This window comes from Melospiza melodia, chromosome 5 (genome assembly GCF_035770615.1).
Source record: "Melospiza melodia melodia isolate bMelMel2 chromosome 5, bMelMel2.pri, whole genome shotgun sequence".
Taxonomy (NCBI): Eukaryota; Metazoa; Chordata; class Aves; order Passeriformes; family Passerellidae; genus Melospiza; species Melospiza melodia.
This window is the reverse complement of record NC_086198.1, coordinates 27,624,714-27,647,517: the sequence shown is the minus strand read 5'-3', so window position 1 is coordinate 27,647,517 and position 22,804 is coordinate 27,624,714. Positions and strand designations below refer to the sequence as shown.

Here is a 22,804-nt window from a genome sequence, read left to right as displayed (position 1 = left end):
GTCAAAGACCATGACCGTAAACAAAAAAAGCACCACGCCGCAGGTGGCTCCGAGCCTCCAAGCAATTATCTTATTTTGCAGTGTAACCAACGACTCGGAAGAAAAATGAAGAGGAAAAAAAAAAAAAAGATCGTGACTGCAAAGTTGTGCAGGTGACAAACACCAAAGTGACAAATTACAAAGAGGAAAGGCCACTGACAGCCAGCCGTCTGTCTGTCTGTCTGTGCACCAGTCTGTGTCTCCTTGTTCAGCAGGTGCTCAACTTGGGGAGAACTGACAGCACCCAAGAGCATCTTCTCTGGAAACCATTTCAAAAAGTGTCGGAAGAGAGGAAGGGAGAAGAAAATGAAGAAATTAAGAAACTGTATTTTCCACTTTTAAAAAAAGAAGGTAAAGAAAAAAATAGTAACTCTAGAGAAAGCAGAAATTTGGACAGAGAAAGCTATTAAATGTACAAAGAGCTAATAAGAACCAGAGCTAACAAAGCTGGTGGTCAAAAACACACAGTAAAGATGACTGATGATAATTACACCAAGTTAATATATTGGAGAGTCTATCAAAAGTCTTTGTTGGCAAAACAGGGTATTATTCACAACTAAACATGATCTAGTTTATAATGGAAGCTAATCAAGGCCTATTACGGTTTATTCTGGATCCATAATCAATTAAATACAAAATCAATTTACAGCTTCACTCCAGTGCTTACCATATCCACTTTCATCACCCAAATGTAACTGGCAAAATGGTGAAATGGAAGGAAAGAGTCAGGAAACATACAAGAAGCTGCTATGCTGCTGAAGCACATCCATCTTTGACATGCCTAGCATTTTCATGTATTTTTGAGTGCTTGCAATTAAAAAACCTGCAACCTAATCAAGATTTTTCTAAATAAATGCAGGCAACAACTATAAAAAACAATGCTAACTTGAAATCCTTCCTTTAGCATAATAATAGAAATTAACACACTAAATCCTACCTCTCACACTTCCTACATGAAGGAAGAGAATCTAAACTGGAAATTTGGCTTCTTTTGTCTTTTTAAGTTTCTCCCAAGACTGGCAGCAGAGTAGCAAGTGTCATTAAAAGCTGTGTGTTTCTTCATCATCCAACACTATTAGGCACTTACCTTACCTGGAGTCTTGGACATAACAGAATGCCAAGTTGCAGACTTGGAACTGTACCAGATACACTCCTGCCATGTTTCTCTTGGTTTACAACACCAAGGCGACCTTCTGTTTTCCTCCCTGGCTGAAAGCTAACATACATTCACCCTCAAATCAGTGTACAACACAAATGACACCCCAATATGATGAATTATCACACTCTGTTTCAGGAGATTATTTTAAAATAAAAATTGTAACAAGCATTCCCTCTGTCCAATATAGAGAAAGGCAGTTAATAGCTCCAGGAATGAAACATACCTCCAAAGGCCATCAGATCACAATAAACACAAAAAAGTCTACACAGAAGACAGTTAAAGTTAGCAGATGTAAAATACTTCAAACTACCTACCAAGAATTTCAACTAGTTGTTTTTCCTTCTGCCTGGTGTGCTTAAAAACAAAAAACCAAAATTTTGAATCAAGCAGCAAGATATGATTGTGTGCTACAGCTGCCCATGGAGGTCATAGAGAGTTTTGATTCTGGCTGCTTCTGAAGATATGACCTTACCAGAACCTCAAATTATTACCTGGTCCATGTCTTAAAGGGATCCTGATTTCTGTCTTTCCAAACTCCATCTTCAGAAAAATGAACCTAGTTACAGAACCACTAACAGAAGTGATCTTTATGAATCACTCTGCAAACCCAGGAGAGGTACACATCAAAGGAACAACCCACAGCCTCCCTCTCACCTGACCCCAGCAGCACATTGCCCCAAAAACACAAAAGAAGTCATGCCTTCCACACTAAATCATGTTTTCAGGTGAATTTTCTACATGGCTTTATATTTTTTACTTAATTACCATGTTGTTTGCTGGGATTTTTTTTGTTTGATTTGGCATTTTTGGCAGGGGCACCCCATTTATTCAAAACTAAACCTAGTCAGTTTCATCAAACACTAAAAGTCAAGTAAAGAACAAGAGAAGAAAAATGCAGCTGAGAGACAGGACAACAATGAAAGAAGAGGCAGTCTAATAACTTTAGATACCATGCACCAGGAAACAAGCTTTAGGCACATTTATTTTTAACACTAAGTCACTATCACGCACTAGAAGATGCCTTTTGCAATAACAAAACCTGCCACAACATGAAAATTTCATGGGACTGGAGACAGGCACTTGACTCTCAATCCTTCCTTCTCTCTACCTCTGCCTGTGTTCTGTGACTGTGAAATTCCACTTATATTATTATTAGCTAGGACAAGATATTGTGCTCCTTGTACTGCTCAGTCCCACTCCCATAATTCTTACTCAGGAGGAATCCTGAGTGTACAGAAGTTACTGTCACCTCCTAGGTACAGAACTGCTGTGCAACAGAAGAACTTACCAGCATCTTAATACCTGCTGATCTAAGAGCTAGCATCATCCTCTCTCAGCAACCATGCTATTGGACAAACAGAATTCAGCTTAACATTAGATAAATTCTGTGTTATGTCACTGTGCTACACAGCAAATTTCTTATTTCTGCCTGTACAGGACAAAGGTACCCATCTAAAAAAACCCCACTGTTTACTTCCAGTCATCTGTTGCAGAAATTTTTATAGCATCAAACATGAATTATTTAATACTCTCCACCCTGTTGGAAGAAGCAAACTCCCAAACTGACAACATACATACATATTACTGCAAAAGAAGATAGACACAAATATTACCTTCAATTTCCTTCCCAGGGAAGGAAAAAGACAAGACAACTATTCGCTTGTGTTAAAAAGAAATCCCCTCAGAGGCTCTAAAAATCCATGGAAGACTGTAGTCACTAAAGAGTTAGGCAAAGGGCTCATTTCAAAGTCTGTCCCAATGAGGACCTTATCTATCAAATCCTTCAGCAAACACTTATGTAGAAGGAGGAAGATTTTAACACAACCATTACAAAACTGCAGAAAGCACAAAAGGATTTGATTTATATTCCAGTCAACAAGTAGTCAGATGACCCACACTCAGCCTGTACCCCTGAAACCAACAAACCCGGATCCTGTTAGGAGGCATTTAGCACTAAGAAACAACAGCACAGCAGAGCACTGAAAGATGCCCGCACACACACGGAGAGCAGACAAGAACAGCCGGCTCACACACGCTCAGCAGAGCCCGGTTCCGAGCCCGGTCCCGGCGGTACTCACCCGGCGCTGCCCGCCCTCACGCAGGGCCGCCCCGCTGCCCCATACACGCGGCGGCGGCTCGGGGCACGCTCGGCACCGCCTGATTCCAGCCCGGCTGCGCTCACAAGTTTCTCCTCCTGCCCCCTCCTCCCTCAGCCGCTCAGGCGACCTGTGCGCAGGCGGGGCTGCCGCCACAGCACCAGCACCATCCCACGGGGGCTGCCGCGCTGCCCCGGGAGCCGTGTGAGGGTGATGGATAATGTGCGATGTGCCGTGTGCGCCGGCCGAGGGGCCGGGGCGGCCCGCAGGACCAGCCCCCGCGGTTCGGGTTTCACGGGCAGCTGGCAGCCCCGGGGCGCGCCGCCGGAGGAACGCGCCTGCCTTCCCAGACGCTCTGGGAATGCCAGCGCCGGGACACCCGCCGGGAGCCGTCCGGGCTCCCCGCTGTCCCCCTAACCCTGCCACGCTCCAAGAGGACGGCCCGAGATCCTGCGCAGAGTTTTGCCGCCCCCTCTCCTTTCTCCTTTGTGCCTGTGGTTTAGCGTTAGGCGGCTGAACACAGTCCGAGCAGCCCCGACTCATCCACTTCAACAGCACCTCTGCAACTTAGCGCGGCTTAGCTCTCTGAAAAAACACATTGTGTGATTTTACCCATCCGTGGGCCCGCACAACGAGGATCCAGAGGCCCAGCTCTGACCAAGAGCACAGCAGAAATCGGGGGATTAGGATGGAAACTGCAGCCCTGGTTGGGTTTCGGGAGCTGCTGTCCGCCCCGTGGATGGCAGGAGTGATGCCTGCTCCCGGGTGACTCAGGGCTGCTCTGCTTGTTTCCATCCTGAGGGCAGTGAATGACATGGAACCCTCGTCCTCCCTTCTGCCACACCGCAGTATTGGTTTCGGTGGAAACAGCCTTCCTCAGAAAACCCTAGATGCTGTGCTTCCTGGTCTCTTCTTTCAGATCCCCATCACGAGACAAAAAGCAGTTTCTAATACAATGCCACCATGAGATCATAGGAAAAGAATTACTAATAATGATAGCTGAAGAGGCCACAACAGCGCATTTTGAAGCCCAAGCAGGGTTCAGCTGACAGTACACACTAAGAACAAATTCTTGCACAGTTTCAGCTATACGTACCAGGCATGTGACATTCCTCTAATGACTGGAGCTGGAAGATTTGTAGAAGCCAGAAAATTGTTTTCCATGAGAATCTCAGTATCTGATGAGTGCAACTTGGACAAATGTAGACCCACTCCCACCGACTTCCCTCCGATGACCCATTTCTCACAATTCTGTGTTTGCTGGTTCCAGCTCCACCCAATGTGAAAGCACTAAAAAATCCTCAGTATCACAAGAATAGGTACAACCTTTTGAAAGCAATCAGTTTTCTGATTTATTCTTCAGATTTATCAGGTATTTCAACAGATAATGTCTGAAGAATATTTACATAGTGTAGCAGGTGACATGTCATAGCTTGCAGCAGTGATAAATGGGGTACCACTGCACTGGAGAAGCTTCTACTTTTAACAGAAACAAAATAATTCAGGTACCTGGTTATCCACACTAAATCAAACCTCTGAACTCTGCTTGCCACTAATGAAGCAGGAAGGGCTGGGGCCTGCAGAAGTCAGTATCACTGCATTTATGAAGGGGAATACCCAAGACACTTTCCTCAGCTTCCCATGAGATAACCAGCCAGAAAAGAGAGCTAAGCGAGCCATTAAGCATGAGGGCTGGTCCCTGCTCCTGGCTCTGGAAAAGAAATCCACAGAGACAAAGCAAGGAGGAGGCAGAGCAAGCTCATTGCTGTGATCTCCCTGCCAAATGGAGAGATTTGGCTAACAGAGGTCCTCAGCATCTGGAACAGCATGCTGCACCCCACCAAAATTCAGCTTGTCCCAGGAGCCATAGCAGTTTGAAGAAACCACTGAGTCTTGCTGACTCTCTGCCAATGTAATTTTTTAAGAATAAACAGGGTGTATAATACATGGCTGTTCAGGAAGAGAAAATAAACGTGCACAAACTTTAGATGGCGAGGAGGACAGAATTAAACACATGCACAGCAGGATACCTATGCTGGCCTTCAGTTTACTTGGCTGCCAAATTCAGGCTCAGAGGGAGAACAGCCAGAATGACACACTAGAAAAAACATTTTTTAGTGGGCTGGAAAGGCTTCCACCATCAAGGACCATGCCTGCTCAAATGAGGGGCCTGTATGTATGGCAGCCTCACTTTATGAGTCACATTTATCAACATTATACAAAAATTTAACCCAGACACTTCTGTAAGTTTTATCTTTGCAGCTCTGCCTTTATCTGAACAACAGCCACATTAAGACACAAGACCCCTTGTTTAAATTATAGGAAATTACTGTTCTGTTACTGTGCTGTTCTCTTAAGAGCGAAGTAACCCCAGGGAAATTTCCAGCTACCATAGAGAAAGGAGAGTGGCACAATGCACTTCCTAAGCACAGGGACACACAGGAAGCGAGCTGCAGGGCAAACTGGAACTGCTGGCTGCAGCACTGGGTAAACACTGAGCAAACCCCTGGGCCTGTGCCAGACCTGCTCCTGCAGGCAGCTCACAGCCTTGTGCCCACAATGCAGGTGCTTTCAAGAGCTGAGCTGCACAGCCACTCATGTCCTTGAACAACTGCACATGTGAAGTCTGGCTATCAGTACAAAATTACAAACAATGACAATGAGGAGGCTCTTTGTAATCAACTTTCCTTCCTTACTTGGCTTATGGGTGCTCACTTGCTCCTGTTATATCTCTCTGTTTATGGTTTGCTAGCTGGTATCCTTTTAAAGTTGAGGTTTAGAGCATAAACTCGTTCATATTTGCAGTTTTATGGGCATTGAAATTCTTCAGCTTGAGCTCTCTTTTTTACACGTGCATCATCAATATCCAGTCATTCATTAGCTGTGTTAGGAAAAAAACAGTAGGAGCAGGCCTATAACTGGAAACAGCTTATCCAACTCTGCACAACTTAAGGCAAAGAAAAGCCTGTTTTGGTGCCAGTAGGTATCAGCTCATGTCAGAACTGCTTCGATATAACTCCTTAGATACTAAACCTAAGAGCGAGACACTTCAAAGGCTTGACCTTTGCATGGCAGGGAGCTGAGATTTTGAATCTTTGCCTCTGGAAGCACAACACATTGGTTTTTTCCAGAACACTTAATGACAAAAACTAGAAACACTTTACCAATCAAGCAGGCAGGAGGAAATCTGCATTTCTCAAAGTTTGGCCCTGATCAGGCATGGAATACCCTTGGCCAAGTGCAAGCAGTTCCAAAGGTAATCCCCCTGCTCTGGGCAAACATGTTCCTAAGGCAAGTGTCCATACAAACATACATATACACAGTCTTTGGAACTCAACTTCTCTACAGACATCTGTGCAGTCTGGTGAGCAAAGTGGGCGAAAGTCTAAGCAAGCAGGAAAAACACCACTTTTTTTTCAATGGAACTAAACCCAGAAGGCATCTGCTGCCCCTGCAGATTCTGCTGTCTAATACCAACAGAGAAGACTATACTAAATTCACTTTACATTTCAGGAAATATCTTCTCATCTTATTCTCACGGGTTATGTTCTTCAATAGAACACACTGGAAAGTCGCTTCCTATTCTCATTTTCATGGAAATCAATTCACCTTATTAACTCACTCAGAGACAAACTCTGTCATATTTCCCCAGTGCCTGGATTATTTTGGAAGAGGCAGGATTTTTTTAACACTAGTGTTTTAACTTTTGTTAGATATTTTTGAGTACTGGTTTACCACGATTTCCTTTGTTTATCCAATGGTACAGCTGACAATAAGCAAAGAACTGCAATTTCAAAGAGCAAGTGTCATCAAAATTTAAGGCCACAAGGTAGAAAACACAACTACAGCTCTGTGCATCTCTATCTTTAGTCCTCAGCAAGAAAAGGACAAGCCACACTCAGAATTAAGAGACAGCACCCAGAATAGTGGCTTAAATCTTTACTGTTTCCCTGGGACAGATTCTGCAAGATGTTTCACAAATGATTAAAGCTGCTTACACTGACAGCCATAAAGCACACACATGCAAGGCCTCAGAGACAGGGCCAAAACCTTACATGTTGAAAATGGTTTGAAAAGTGTTAACTTCTTCCTTCCACATACAGGCAACTTCTACTCCAAGTCATCAAGAATGTTTGAATAATTTCTGGGTCTTGAAATCTATCAAAAACCTAGCTGTCCAGCTGAGAATCATTTTATCTCAAATAACCCATGGGCATCCTGCCATTTACATATCCACTTCCTCCAAGTGAAGTAAACTACTCCTTACCAGATTGTAGATTTTTCTGCTTTTCCTGCCTTATAACTTGCTCCATCCCTGTGCTTGGCAACTGAACCTCACATACAACAATAGTTGCACTCAATACCATAATTCCTAGCGACATGTTCTGTTTTCCAGTCTGAATAACTGGGACTAATGTGGGACTCTTAAGATGTGTGTGTCATACATCAAATCCTAAGAAATTGTGATAATATTCCTTTTAAAAAAAGAAAAAAAAATCACTTCTCTCTCTCTTTCTGTGCAGATGCTCGGAGTAACCTCATGTTTGGGTTGGATGTCAGTATTCAGCAGAGAATTTCTCCTCCTCTTATAAGAGTCCAAACAATTTTATCTGGTCTACTTCCTTCAAGTTCAGATTGTTGAGTCTAGAGTTGTACTAAAATTATTATGAAAAACAAAGCAAGGTTATTCTGGACACACAGAAGGAAGCTGACTCCCCTGTGTCCTGACCGAGGAAAAGACAGTCACCCATGTAATATGTACTTCAAATTATACTATTTCCTTAGAACTGAGAAAGCATTAGAAGGTACAGAATAGAGTTTCAGTAGATAAAGTGATGATAAAAGGTGGCAAATGGATGCAGAAATGTAGAAACAAGACAAGCAAGATCAGGAACATCAACACAAGGCTTTAAAACTAATGTTTTTGTTAAAGCACTCACTCACTACAAGACTTGACTCTTTCACAAGGCTGTTGCCAGGATCTCAGATTAGATTACACCACTTGGCTTTGATTTCCTAAACATCTTCCAGTTTTTCTCCAAGATTACTTTGGAATTAGCCCTTACTAGTATAAACATACTATTCTTTCCCAGCTATAAAACAAATTTCATTTAGACTCACAGGACAGGCAGATGGTAACGGACCTTGTGTCTTTGCAGAAGCACAGAACACAAGCAAATATATCCTTACCTGCTGCCATCCATTGCAGGAAGAAATAAAAATAAAAAACCCTTCCTAATGTAGTCATTCCATCAGTGAATCGTGATTTACTATTATGGGACACAGCTCAAAGCAGCAATTTCTGGATAGTTTAGAACTGAAAGTTCTAAACAGGACAGTTTAGAACTGAAATTTTTACTTCTGTTCTTTTCTATATAGAGTAAAACTCTCAAATATACAAATACAACATGTGTTTTCTTCCAAATTTGACAATGGGCATTTTGCAGAGTAATTGCTGCCATGCAAAAATAATGTTGAGTTTTTTTAAGTAAGTTAAAAAATCCCAAATAATGGGATCTTCTTAGAAGCTGAAATTCACATGGAAATACAGGGGGTTTTGCCTGTACCTCTTAGGAACACTGACATTGCAAAACAAGATTTCTTCCCCTTAAAAATTAACATCTACCCTTATATTCTGCTATACATTACAGAAAACTCCTTGGTTGTCTGTTTAGCAGCTGGAGCAGCCTAGATGAAATTAGCAAACCCAAAAATACCGGGTGCCAGGGTTAATTTTTGGTGATGTACTTAAAAAGTATATACACAAGAATGCAAGTAAAACTTACTTTAGACTTAGGTTCCTGCTATGTGATGTTTAAATGCGCAGTCTCACCTTATACTCAAAGATGCAGACTCTGAGCAACTTCACTCTCATAAGTAACATAGCAGCAGCTGCAGTAGAAAACTAGTAGGAAAAAAGCAGTAGAAAGTAAGCAGTAGGGGAAAAAAAAAAAAAAACAAGTCCTCAGAGGAGTTTACCATTGGCCAAGCAATCTTCTCAAGTCACTGAGAAGTGCATGTTCCTCATCAACAGTAAACAGGAGCTCCAGTTTATGTGGGCTCTCAATAAGCTGGATGGAAAAACAGAAACAGCCACCCCATAAAGCAGCAGTACATTTACAAGGGAAAAACAGCAGCCCGCAGTGAACCTGGAATAACACACAGGGATGACTGCATCAAATGTGATGAATTTCACAGTTAAGGCAGTAGGTAAAGAATTCAGAAAACCCTGAACAATGGGATTATGTGCCACTGGGTCTGTGCTTTGCAATTCGCATGATTTCCAACAAGCTGTCTGCATGCCCTGTGCAGGGGACACTCATTCGCCTGTCAAGGCTGATCTCGGAGTAGAAATATGAAAACATCACAGAGCACATCCTCCTGAGGCAACCATGTTCTCCTTCCTGTGCTTTCTTATAACAAAAAACCTGTGTAAAACGTAAAGGTACAGTTATTGCACAAGGCACAATTTGTGTCTGTTTAAAAACACTGAAGTCCATGTCTATCACAGCAATTACTTCTGCTGACAGCTGCAGCCAGACATCACCCTCTGAGTCAGTCACTGCTACATTAGATTAGTAAAGAACAAGCACTGAGGGTAGGAAGTCAGTGTCTCAAAAAATTTGCACTAGGAAATGTCTGGGTTTTTTTTTTTTTTTTTTTTTTTATTTGAGAAAACAAATACCACCATTGTATTATATTCTACCTTGGTGGTATGTGAGGAGGGGGATGTAACAAAACCCATGTTTAACCCCAACACAGATTCCCAGAGGTCAGTCCCAACCTCTTGGACTTAAGTTCTGAAGTGACAAGCCCCACTGCATGAACTGCATCATTTAAGGTGCAAAGGGCAACAGAGGTAAGATGAGCATGACCAGAACAAAAAACAAGAGAGCAAGAGCTGGAGACAATTGTTACCCAATTTGCCAAGAAAACACTCTCCTGCACAAGGCAACAGGCTTAGTCATCAGGGAGAAATTAGAAATTTTGCTCTAGAAGACTTGGATGAGGCAGTAAAAAAACTCACAAATAGCTTTTTGGGTCAGCTTTCATTAGGGAGCAAAAGCGAGAGTGATGGAAACAAATTACTCTGTTTCATACTACCAAAGGATTATTTTGAAGAGTGATTCAAAAAGGAGCACTAAAATATCTTGAATTCATCCAATAAAGTTGCTGTGTCAAGACTGCTGCTATCAGGACTTGCACAAGACCTTAAAAATGAAGCATACCATTTCTCAGGTTGTGGAAATCTCACCTTTTCTCAGACATTCTTCCAGGTGCAAGTATCCCTTCAAGCATTACTGCATCATCATGATAGCAACAATCACCACCTGTTGAATATATGATACTTGCACAAAATCTAGACCTCCTATCACCAACACATTGTATATCAGGGGAACCTCAGTCCTTTGGTAAATCCACAGATTATTTTCTTGCAGGATATTGCCTGCAGTATATATGTTCTGCAATAATTTAAGTGTGATCCTGGAATATCCATCAGCACTTCCTTCAAGGACAGGTGCAAGTAGTCTGTGTCAGTGGCTGAATAACATCCAGAATCTTACTACTGCACCAAATGTTTCCAGATAAGTTATCATTTCCTACCCCTCTGAATAGCTTACCCTGTCAGTGCGCCATGGACTAATATATATCATGGTGTGTTAACATGACTGATTGGCATCTGCAGTGCACAATATTTATTTCATCAAAATCCTTCCAGGAGACTCACCATTTTTGTTAGTGTTATAATGCACTCTTATTACCCTCGCACTGAAAATGCTTTTATTAAGGCTGATCTTGCTTTCTTTCATTGTGCTTTTTAAAGTTTCATTTTATTGGTGATATCAGGACCTGTCTGTACTTCTTTCAACCATGTATTAAGGCATATCTCTGCAGTTAGTTAGTTAGGCATCCAAGGAAAAAATTGGTTAAGAATTTTTCAGTGCCTCACCACAACATTGATCACTTGACTTGGTTGTCTAATGCTTTAGCTCCACTGTGGTCCTGACTAGAAGAAAGTGAAATAAAAGCTTCAGTGATTACAGCTCAGGTGCCTTTTGCTAGTGGGCTGTTTTTTTCCTAAGCCTCACTAGCAGTTCTTGCTGCACTTCATCTTTAATGCATGCTGCATTGTTTTGCAGTATTGTAAATCAGACCAGAGACTTACAGAGTGAAGCCAAAAGGTGAGATCTCTCACTGGAAAAGATAGGACACAATCCCATTCATATTTGTGGATTGCTGACCCCAATTATTTTCATGGTAAGCTTGGTTACCCCTGAAGTGCTGGGAAGCCGAGCACTCAGAGCTGCAGCAGTGTTTGCCATTCCTCATCATGCATTTCACAGGAGCTACAGCAAGGAAATCCTGAGGATATCCCAATTAAAGCCTTCCAGTTCCAAAGGTGGTTCAAGTGACAGATAGTTCTAGCAACAGATTAAGCCTTAACAGAAAGCACAGCAGTCCAAACTCATTTGTCTCCCTTTCTTTTGGATGTATCCTGAGGCAGGACTGACAGACAGACTTCCATCTCAAACAGTGGCATTTACTTCAAACTACTAGAGAGAGTTCTTAAGCCATTTGATTTTAATAGCAAAAGTAAGGCTTTTACCTTTAGAGTCAAAAAGCCCCATTTGCCACTCTGCACACTCCCATTGGATCAGGCATAAATAGGAGCCTCTTTCAGCTATCCCATACATAAAAGCCATCCTAGTGACTGTCCATTCTTCTCCCACACACAAGCTGTTTTCAAGGTCAGTCAATTGACTCCAGGTACTTCTGAGATGTATTTTATGCCTTCCAGGTGCTTAATAAAAACCTTTCACCAGGAAAAAAACCCTCAACTAGCTCTTGGGTTTTCTTGCAATACCATTGTCATCGGTTCTTTTTCCCTTTAGAAAAAGAAGAGATCCTCTTCCCCTCTTCATCAAGGCCTTTTACCCAAGAATAACCCTGCCAACAAGAACAGGATTTTTACATTTGAATGTTTTAAATGAATGTTCTGCTTGCCACAGAGGTCTATCTTAAGCCCCTACTGCAATTTTCCCAACATGACACAAAATAGATGCTGGAGTGGAGGTGATGCCATGAGCAGAGGCTACATGAAATCAGAGTCAAATGAAGCAACATGACTGGATACCTAATCATGGCAATAAAGGCTGCTGCACTCATCTCCACATGCCTCATTTAGTTTTATGAGTATTTTCCAGAACCTAATGTATGCCTGATGACCTGTGTACTCAAAGTTTTTAATTCCAGAGATTTTATCAAAGTGTCACGGCAAACGACCTCCTCCTCTAGGCAAGCAGCCACAGAAACGAAATGGGTCACTTCTTGTAACAATGAGGCAATTAAGGCTATTACTTCTAGAATAAAAAATTCTTCCCTTCCTTAATTACTAGGAATAATGTTTGAAAATCTCAAAAAAAGTGGGGATTACTACTTCATGCAGTATAATCCAGGACAGATGACAAACAGATGCCTTATTTTTTGGCCCCACTATTTCATCGTGCAATTTAACCTGGTGAATTTTGTATTAAATACATATATAAAGGACGTGGCATACAGGCTAAGTTGGGTTTTTTCTTTTTAATTTACTCTCATTTTTGCAGTACGTACTGCAAGCACTGAGGTTACTGCTTGCCCCTCACAAGCAAGCATCAACAATCAACACTTGCTGCTCCCCATCTTCTTCAGTGCTGTCGAAGAAAGCTCCTGTGGCAAACAACCAGATCCAAAAATGGCAAAACTGAGACCACACCTGGTATCTCCAAAATTAAGAAACTCACAGCTGCTCCCAGAAGGCTTTGGTCATGCAGTTTTTCTCATTGTGAGGGGAAGCTGAGCCTTTCACTCTTTGAAGACAGGAGCATTTCTAAGCCAATACACAATTCCAGCGTTTAGATTCTACAGCAAATGCTGAAAAACAGGGGAGTGATCTGGCAGAGGCTCCCAGTGATTCACACCTGCCTCACACTGTGCATCACTGTCTGTACATGGGGGGAACAGAAACTAATGGGTAGGAATGCATACTAAATCCCAACAGCTAGCAAGTGAGACTAAATAACCAGATAAATGATACTAAGCAGAAATTACACTTCAGAAAGTGCCTTCAGGTTTCCTTTCCCTATCTGTCTGGCCACCTCTGCAACCTCATTTATCTCTCCCCATCCTCTATTGTGGCTTCTAGATGTCTGTTTTTCTCCATTTAGGGAGAAGCAGTTTTGGAAGACTTTTAGGCAGCAGCAAACAGAAATTGTCCATGTTCAAGGAGACCTGCAAGAAGTGTTTTCCATGCAAATGATGGCTGATAGAGGAAATGGTATCATGTGCCTCATCTACACCAAGCCTTTAACATCATATGCCTCACCTACACCAAACCTTTCACAGCAAATTCTAAGCACTAACAAGTTAAAGGTTCTCCTCTTTTTAACTCTTTTTCCTGGTAACTCTTCCCCTGCCAGTCTAGGATGCCACAATAAAGGGCCTCAAGGCTGCATTTTGTGAATCTCTGAGGTAAAACTTTTGCCATCAACCACAAATAAATGACAGACTAGTCCCTGTAAGTGACAGAGGAGCTGTGGGATGATAATACTTACTGAGCTCTGTTTCACCCAAGCTCCCCTTGCCCAGCCAAGTGCCCATCACCCCTCTAATTGTGATCAAACAATGCAGACTGTGGAGTAGGAAGAGAATGTAATTGGTTACACAAGGAAAGAAACTTTCTGAGGAACCGGCTCACACTGCATCTACCATTAAGCCCACAGTGGGATTCAAATCCCTTTCAGAGAGGCTGCCAAAACCCTTGCCAGCTCTCAGCCAGAACCAAGCTGTCAAACACAGACCAGGGCTTTGTAGCAACCCGAGCCTTCCTGCTTGCCAGACCTTGGGGACCAGAAGCAACAGAAAATGCAATAGTCTTGTGACTGGCTTCCCTGCCCCTCCTAGCAAATGGCTACACTGCTAATGTGGTAACAGAGCTGAACAATTCAGGGTAAGGAAATGCATCCTGGACTGTAAAACCATTCCTACCTGATGCTTGCATACAAGTCATGCATAGTCAATCCTGTAACTGGAATATTTCAGCAAAACTGGATGCTAAAAAAAAAACCCAAACAAAAAACTACTGTTACTTCTCCCCCTTAAAAAAAAAAACTGCAATTGTGGTTTTGGGAACTTAGGGATACTGCAGTGGTAATGTCCCAATAATTTCTTTTTTTCAGCCTACCTGGCAAGTCTCAAAAATGAGACAGATGTCATGAGGGGTATAAACAGAGAGCAGGATCCAGCCCAAAAAAAGCAATGAGCTAGGGGCCTTGAGATTTGAGTTCTAGTCCAAGTTTCTGCCAGCCAAGCAGATCTGGGAAACCCATGCTGCTATTCTATGTCTTTCTTCTTCCTCCCCCACTTCTAACACATCTGTTTCAACTTAAGCTCTCCAGGACAATGACTCTCTGTTGCTACAATGCCCATCATGTCGTGCTTCCATTAGGAAGCAACAAAAACCTTATATGCATAACACAACTATAGGATACCCAGGCTTAGTTCTCAAAGATTCTGGCACAGGATTTTATTTTCTGTATTTTCTGCTGCAGGGAAACAGGATGAAGTCACCCACTCATTGCACTGGAAGCAAAGTAAAGAGGAATTTGGACTGTGAATCCCATCTCAACAGATCAGGCAACTCATCTTCAAGTAACTGTATAGAGCACAAGTAAATAATGCCTTGCCAACTTTTACCCAGACCATAAAAATCAGAGACAACTCATTTTTTTTCCATATTTGGTGGTATGTAGATGGCCTGGAAAGGGGAAGTAAAAAGTAACGCAGCATTGGTCCCACTTTGTGGGGTAAACAGTCTCAAAAGAGCAAATGAGAAGTGGACTCAGTAACTAAACTCCTTCAAAGCCTATGAACCAGCTAAATGCTGTAGGAGGACAATAAAAAACCCTACTGAAATGCACCAGTGCTTCACTGACCTACCTGTGGGCATCTACCTGCAGCAATACTCTGATTATTAAAATGATACTGGCAAAAGGGATACAGGAAGGGGCTCCCAAAGAGGAAATGGATGTCCACAGCACAGATCAGGGTTTAGAGGAGAAAGCAGAATCATTGTACTGCTGCTCAGCCAGATATGCCCTGCTAGACAGGCCTACTATCTCCTGCCAAAATGCACTGCACTGTTGCTGCTTTAATACTACTTTAAAAATGTTTTTAATCACTTTATCCATCACCCTGTCTCCAATGAACTCAAAGGTTAAGTGCTCTCGCACACCACCTGCAGACCTCTCTCTGTAGCAGGAAATGTTTCTATTAATTACACTGAACGTGTGTCATCATCAGGATAAGGAATACAGGACTGGTAAAGAGAATAACTGAGAGGGTGAATTATAAGCTTTGGCTTCATATGATGAAGTAACAAAGTAAAAATCTAATACAAGTGAATCACAGTTGATTTTAGTAAAATGTAATTACATTAATCAGTTAGACATTTCCTGGGGAAGAAAAGCAAACCAAACTACAGTGACATCACAGAGCATGAAAATCTTTTTAGCAGAATGAGGGAAGAGCTTTTTGTCCTTGCTTTACCTTTGTTACTTAAAGCTGAAAAGACAGCCATTAACATTCACATTACCAGGTAGAGTCCACAGGAAAAGTTCACCAGATCATAAGGCAAACTCACCAGATCTTTACCTTGTAATATACTGTTAGATAATTTTAGTCCACAGTCTCATTTTACAAGTATTTTGTGGGTGCTCCTTGATGGTACAGGCTGAGACGTCAGTAATTCTGTGAGTTGCTTTTGTGAAAATTATTGCCAAATAAGAACTGTTCATATTCTTTGCAGACTGAAAGCAAGCATGCATTTTATATTGGCTGTTCACTTTTAATGGAAAATGCAAACGTTTTGTGTATGAAATGATGTATGACATGTTTTGTTATGAACATGGAGTGAGATGCAGCCAGGGATAACTGTGACAGAATGCAATGGACAGGAAAGAGATGACCTGGATAGAAAAGTGAACAATTTGACTTTTAAATAGATTGGCTTCTGAAACACTGTAATTTCCTAATATGGGCAGGATGGCCACAATTCAATATCCAATTCTATTTTGTTTCCAGATTTTTTAGGAAGGATTGATTTGCTTTGGGTACTTTTGCTTAGCAGCTTTCCTGTCAAATAAAAAGGTTTTTATTTCACTGACAAGAACAGAATGGAAAGACTCCAGTGGTTTGAGGCAGTTGAGGGGTTGGGTTTTTTCAGAGGTGTTTGTCAAGCCTGGGGAAAAAACATTACTGTAATATCAGACAATAAATCTTGAGAGATTTCTAAATATATTTCAAGGCCAGATTTTCAATTTCCATGAAGCGTATAAACTAAACTAGAAACGGGGAGTTTTTAGTGACATGATAAAGCATTCAGACATGGTCTGGTGGCTTACAATGTCACCTGGACCCTTTCAATATTTGTTTTTTCCTTCACACCTCTCTTCAAACCCTTTCTCTGTAGTTCCCATTTTACTTTCCTAAAATTACAGATTTGCAGGATTAAAGCAGCAATCCCAGGAAAGTCACTGATACAACTTACATACCTAAAAGCCCCTCAAAATGTTAATCACACACCATTTTTTCTAAGACTCAAGATTTCCCAGTTCTTCTCACCCTCCGTTCATCAAACCCAAGATTGCCAGGCCAATCCGAGATGTTTCGGGCAGTTGGTTCCTGCCTTTTTGCACACAACTCATGCTTCTAGTGTGTAAGATCACTTATCCAAGTATTTTACCATTTCTGCCGTGTGAAATAAATCCAGTGATCAAACAAAAAGGACAAGAACACTGAAATGGACCTAAGTGAAAAACTATGCCTCAATGATCAGGTGTATTGATGAAAATAATACTTGTTGTCTAAAACAGTTATTTCTATTCAGGCTATCCCCACAAGGAGCCATACCAAACTTCACCACTTGAACAAGTCCAAACAACAAGGAATCCTAGATCAAAATGGCCATTTCATAGCCTCAAGCACATTTCCAACACTTAATTGATATCTCTGAACCTGCAACAAAAATATATTCTTTTCCAGCATGTCAAGCAAAGCCAGCTGTTTGCTTCATCAGCACAGGTCAGCACTAGTTAGCACTCAGCTGCCAAGCATGATCACGTTTGATGTTGATTTCGGTGGTACAAACTGTGCACAAGTCTCCCATTTCTGTCAGAGTACAGAATGCCTCATTAAATGAGAACACACACTGGTGACAAATACAGCCTGAGGTGCTGAAAAACCTCACACCAAAGTTTCGCTTTCTATCACTAGAAAGAGGCCGCTCCCAGCTCCACACGACTGAGTTTTTCAGATCCATCAATTGAGCAAATTACTGGTGTGTAAGGGCATTTAAAGTCAGCCACACACAAGTCAAAGCAAAAAAACTACAATTAATTCCTAAGCAAATAAAAAGCATGTCCTCATTTTCATCTAGGATCCTTTTTCTTTCTATTTTCATGATTCTTTGTGCAGTTGCAGAGTGTTCTGTGTACCTCAGCTTTGTCACAAGACATAACCCATTACTTGATCACAATCTCCTGTTTATGTTGCCAGTAGTGAACTAGTTAAAGCACAAGTCTAAGGTTTGTCAATGGGGACTAATGACAGCTCTGTCATTGTTGTCAAACTATAAAGCCCTCAACAGTTTGCAGCAGAGTGAAATTGAGTAGACAGTGACTTCCCTCTGTGCTGTTCCATTGTTCATTTTCCTCTGGACTACCCCTCTCTGTTTCTTACCCTTCTAGAATCTCCTCAGGACATGTTAGAAAGACATAGTACATATTAAAATAGCTACTGCAATTATTTCACTACCAGGAGGATGGAAAAATAAGAGAAAGGCTGAATCCATGCTGCTGAACTTCTCTTGATGGTGGTGTTCTTTTTAAAAGGAATCTTGCCCTACAATAGCATCTGTGTTTCATCTCTCCTTGCTCAGCTTCTTTGAAGTGTAGCTTTCCTTTGGGAATTTTTTGCTTAGAATACAGTAATACGGTGGGAGCACTAGCATGCAGACATGTTTCTTGCAAGAATTCAGTTTGTTGAAAAAAAGCACTGGAGTATGTTTTATGCTCCTGCAAACTGTTGGGACCACAGCACCATCAGAGCTGGTCCAAAGCTGAGCACAAGGTAATAATTAGCATCTCACAGCAACTTTACAAAGCATGAAATGAAAATTTGGATAACAAAAAGGAAAGATTGGAATCAATCCACTGTCCAGAGTCTGGAAATGTCTGAATCAAATCATGGTGTTGCTCCATGGTCTCTAAATTCTTGGGAATTGTAGCATTTCAATGATGCTTTTAGCTACAACTGACATTAATTTGGAGGTTTTTTGTTTGACTTTTTTTTTGTGATTTTTCAACTGCACTATGAAGGAGTAAATGTGAAAACTATACAGCATGAGAGTGTTCTGGTAACAGATTACCACAATTTGCATTGTCACAGGACCATAACAAATTTCCAGATTTCTTTGTGATCAAACCCACAGCAACTGTATTTGTCCTTACAGCAGCCATGTTAAGTGTTAACCTTTCAAAAATTCACCCATACCCATCACCATATCATGTTTTTCTCTGTGGAAACATCTAAAAAACCAAAAAATAAAAGGTCTTGTAAGGTTTCTGTCAACTATTTTTCACTTCTTCAAAAGCATTATAAGAATTTTTTTTCCTCTTCAGCCGAGTGAACTGAGCCACAAGGGCTGAAATGTTCAAGTCCACACATAAAAAAAGAAAATATATGTCATGATTAAAAGAAACCAGACTTGGTTCTTTGTTATAACTCCTAGTCATTACTCTACTTTATCCCTTTAATTATTTGGTGTTTCTTCATCTAAGCCTGTTAGAGAAGCTAAGCTAGATGTAGCACACTTAATTAAAGCTGAACTTCAGCATTCAGCTCTTTTCTATCTGGAAATTGCTGTTATGAGGCTCTTGTTGGCCAAATAAGAATGCAAATGTTCTCTTATGCCAGAGCTGGTGACGAACTAAGAAATGTCCCTCTCATTAAAGGTGCAGCCATCTCACTTAGCATTTCAGGTCACTGAAATCACTTGGAGGGAACTTCCTCCTGAAAGAATAGCCCTAGATTTACAGTGACTATAGAGAAGCTGATGCTTTAAGTGTTGAAAGGAGGTGTGCAAATATTAGATGATTGTAAATCCACTTAAAGTGTAAGGCTGTCAAGGCCAACTGTTGCAAGGCATTACTCATTTATACAACCTAACAGCTCAGCATTCCTCCTGAATGCTATAGCCACCCTGTCAACACAGGCAGTGGATTCTGTTGCTATAGACGCACAGAAAAGTCAGCTGTAAAAGCCAATACAAGTGCAGCCATGATTTTTTGGTAAAAACTTCATTTTTGGGTTTTGGGAAATAGGAAACAGTTATTTCCTAGACAGGTATATTGCTCTCTTAGCCATGTGCCACCCTGGGACAATGTCCAAACAAGCAAAATGCTTACAACAGGAACTGTAGCAACAATACATACTCTCTGTGCCACATGCTAAATCATGCTCTGCACAGCAGTTGTACCCTCACCCTAAAATGGAATAAACAATTCAGTGCCTCATGCAGACTTTCAGATAAGGTCCTTTTCTGTCTGTGCCATGACAAGAGCAGTACATGTAAAAAGCCATTCCTAGAATAAAATAAAAGCATATCTAAGAGCAATGTATTTATGTTCTGGACATAATTTGGTTGTCCATTTATTCAATGGCACTGAGTTCATCATCCTGTTCACTCTGAACATCCAGTTCAGAGCTTGAAGAAAATGAAAACAGGATCTTGGAGTCCAGGGCCACTGTGCAATCGGAACAGTAGGAAAGCTCTGCTCTGCCAAACACCAAAGCATGGCTGTCGTGGTCAGCAAGAACATTTGACACAGCTTTTCACTGAGGAGCCAAAAATGCATATTTCTTTTAGCATTGACAGCAGTTTAAAAGTTGGCCTTAGCTAGAATGAAAATCCCACACTCAGAGTGCCATGCAAACTGTTACTTGTTAAATGCAGAAAATCTTTCTTCCACAGATACACCTCCCCACTTTTCTTTTTCCTTACAACAATGATCTAATACTTCAGACACCCATCAAAAGTGTTTCCACCTATTCTTCATCTCTGTGTTTCTAGATCCATCATTACCATCTTATTTGGAGCTCTTCTGTAAGGGATCCCTACTGCATTTAAGCTCCCCTAAAAACACAGTACCTTTCACCTTTAATTAGTTCAGATTCCTACAATGGAAATTGCCTTATCAGTGGGAACACAGCAGTAAGCCTGTTCCAATAGCTGATTTTAGGGGGCTTACTTAGAACATAAAGGGTTTTTAAAGCTACATAAAATTATGACCTAAAATAACCTAAGAACTTTGCAGTCTGCATGATACAATCTGGGCATTCCTTGATGTTAAGACTCTCCATTTTCTTTCCTCTTCCAATTTCAAGCAATGTTTACTGGAAAATTACAGCTAATTTTCCTCCCAGCCCGAAGTCCCTTACCAAAAAAAGTAAACATACTCCTTTACCATTTTCCAAGAAACAGACAACATTGGCAAGATTCACACAAAATCATTTTCGTTTATTATGTGCCCTGTCTTACCTTTCACAGGTATTAGCACAACAATAGCTCAAGTTATGTCCCCACCTTCCAGATGGTAAAAAAAACCCAAAAAAATTCAATGGCCATGGTTTCTTTTTCAGGCAATAATTGCACTAACATGCTACACTTTGTGTTTGCTGATTAGACTAAACTCCATGCACACACTCACATCAACACATTGTGATTCCAGGCTATTTGTTGTAGAGCTCTCCTAGCTACATTTGAAGCTACTCCTGCTGATAAATTATGTCTTTGTATTAAAAAGAATACACAGACAAGTATCTGCAAGATCAGCCTCCAGGCCTCCTGTTTGTATCAGAGCAATATTTCAGCAGTGTTTTTCAGCATTGCACGGGGCCTCCGCAATAGCTGAGTTTTCCTACTGCCTGTCACATGTAATTTTTATGATCCACTTCTTCTCCAGCACAAAAGCCTCCCTCCCATCAGCACCTCCATCACACAGAGCACCTCCAGAGCTCTGCTTTCAAGGGCTGACACTGCTGCCTGGTAGTTCAGCTGAGCTGCTGGCACATTTATGCATGCAATCATGCCAGTCATCTGCTTGACTTCACCAACAGAATCCATCCGCTGGCCATTCTGGCCATTCAGAAGGATCAGACAGACCAGGAAACACACAAAGAGAGCAGGACTACAGAACACAGCTTAAGCTGTGCTCTGCAAAAGCAGCATTCAATGATCATCTGTAAAATTTTGGATTTTTTTTAGTGTGTAGTGAGTATGAACTCTACTGCAATTTTCACTGTAAGAAAACTGACAAAACACCAACATTAGAGCCTGAATCTGCTTCATATCAACATCTCCAAAGAGGTAAAGGTTTCCCTCAGCTTTAAAGAAAGAGAAGGATAAACCAAATCTTTTTAAAAGAACCTACAGTTCAAACGTTACTTCTAGAAAGCCTTGCTAGCTCACAACACCACAGTGACATTGCTTTTCCTCAGTAATTAGTAGTACCTTTGTGCCTCAGCAAGCTGGAGGCCAGATCATCCACAGTGCTGAAAAGATGCAGTAAAACACAGATCTAGAATTCACTGAAGTATGTTGAATTGCTTTCTTCTGATTTATCCTTTATAAAGTGCCACACTAAGACTGGCATTCACACAAGCAAATGGCTTTAGGTAGACCTGCATCATGGATACCTGAACTGCTCACTTCATTTTGTTTTCAAAATTACTTGTCCCATCCCAATTACACAAATCATCATGCTAATCTTTAGTCTACATAATAAAGCAAGCATAAGTAACTGGCTGAAAAATTGAAGCCTGAAAGCATAAAAGAAATGTTTCAGAGCATGGTTGAAAAATCATCTGAGCTGACCCTGGAAACTTCTAAGGAACTACTCAATGCTATGTCTAACCATAATTAGGAATTTCCTGCAGTCTCTGAAGTATAGTCCATGGGAAAAATTAGGAGATACTGGAGAAAGAGTCAGCAAATTACTGGTGAAAAAATACCATCTTGCACAAGAACTATATCAACAGTAGACTACAGTGGAAACAACATAGAGCTGAACATTTGGTAAGGCATACTGAACAGAAAAACTAAGCAACATACATTCATCACTAAACTATTTCATCAGAGAGGAAATATTTACCAATAAACTTGTTTCTAAAAGAAAATACTGCAGCTGGCAATGCTTGGTGAAGACAAAACAGACACGAACAAGTATAGCTAGACACATTTCTGAGACCCAGCAGGTGTGTCTGCTACCCACAGGAGTGTTTTAAATTAGGTCAAATGTGTGTCTTAACAGTTGTTTTGCTCAAACATTTGCTGAGCCTACATCCTGGGGGTTCAGACTGGACATGAGGAAAAGATTCTGAGAGAGTGATCCAGTGAGAAAGTGAGTGGTCA

At 41.2% G+C, this 22,804-nt stretch overlaps 2 protein-coding genes across 2 annotated transcripts in view; one reads left to right on the top strand and one right to left on the bottom strand.

Annotated features, from left to right (window-relative positions):
- ARHGAP24 (Rho GTPase activating protein 24) overlaps nucleotides 1-3,358 on the bottom strand; it is a 183,107-nt gene extending 179,749 nt beyond the window's left edge. Inside the window, exon 1 of the mRNA XM_063156692.1 lies at nucleotides 3,277-3,358. The gene's annotated coding sequence lies outside the window, so the exon portion shown is untranslated. The remainder of the gene's footprint in view (nucleotides 1-3,276) is intronic.
- Nucleotides 3,359-3,521: 163 nt separating this feature from the next.
- The window catches only part of PRPF31 (pre-mRNA processing factor 31), a 31,621-nt gene continuing 12,338 nt past the window's right edge, over nucleotides 3,522-22,804 (top strand). Inside the window, 1 exon segment of the mRNA XM_063158081.1 lies at nucleotides 3,522-3,753. Coding sequence (XP_063014151.1) covers nucleotides 3,522-3,753 — 232 coding nt within the window.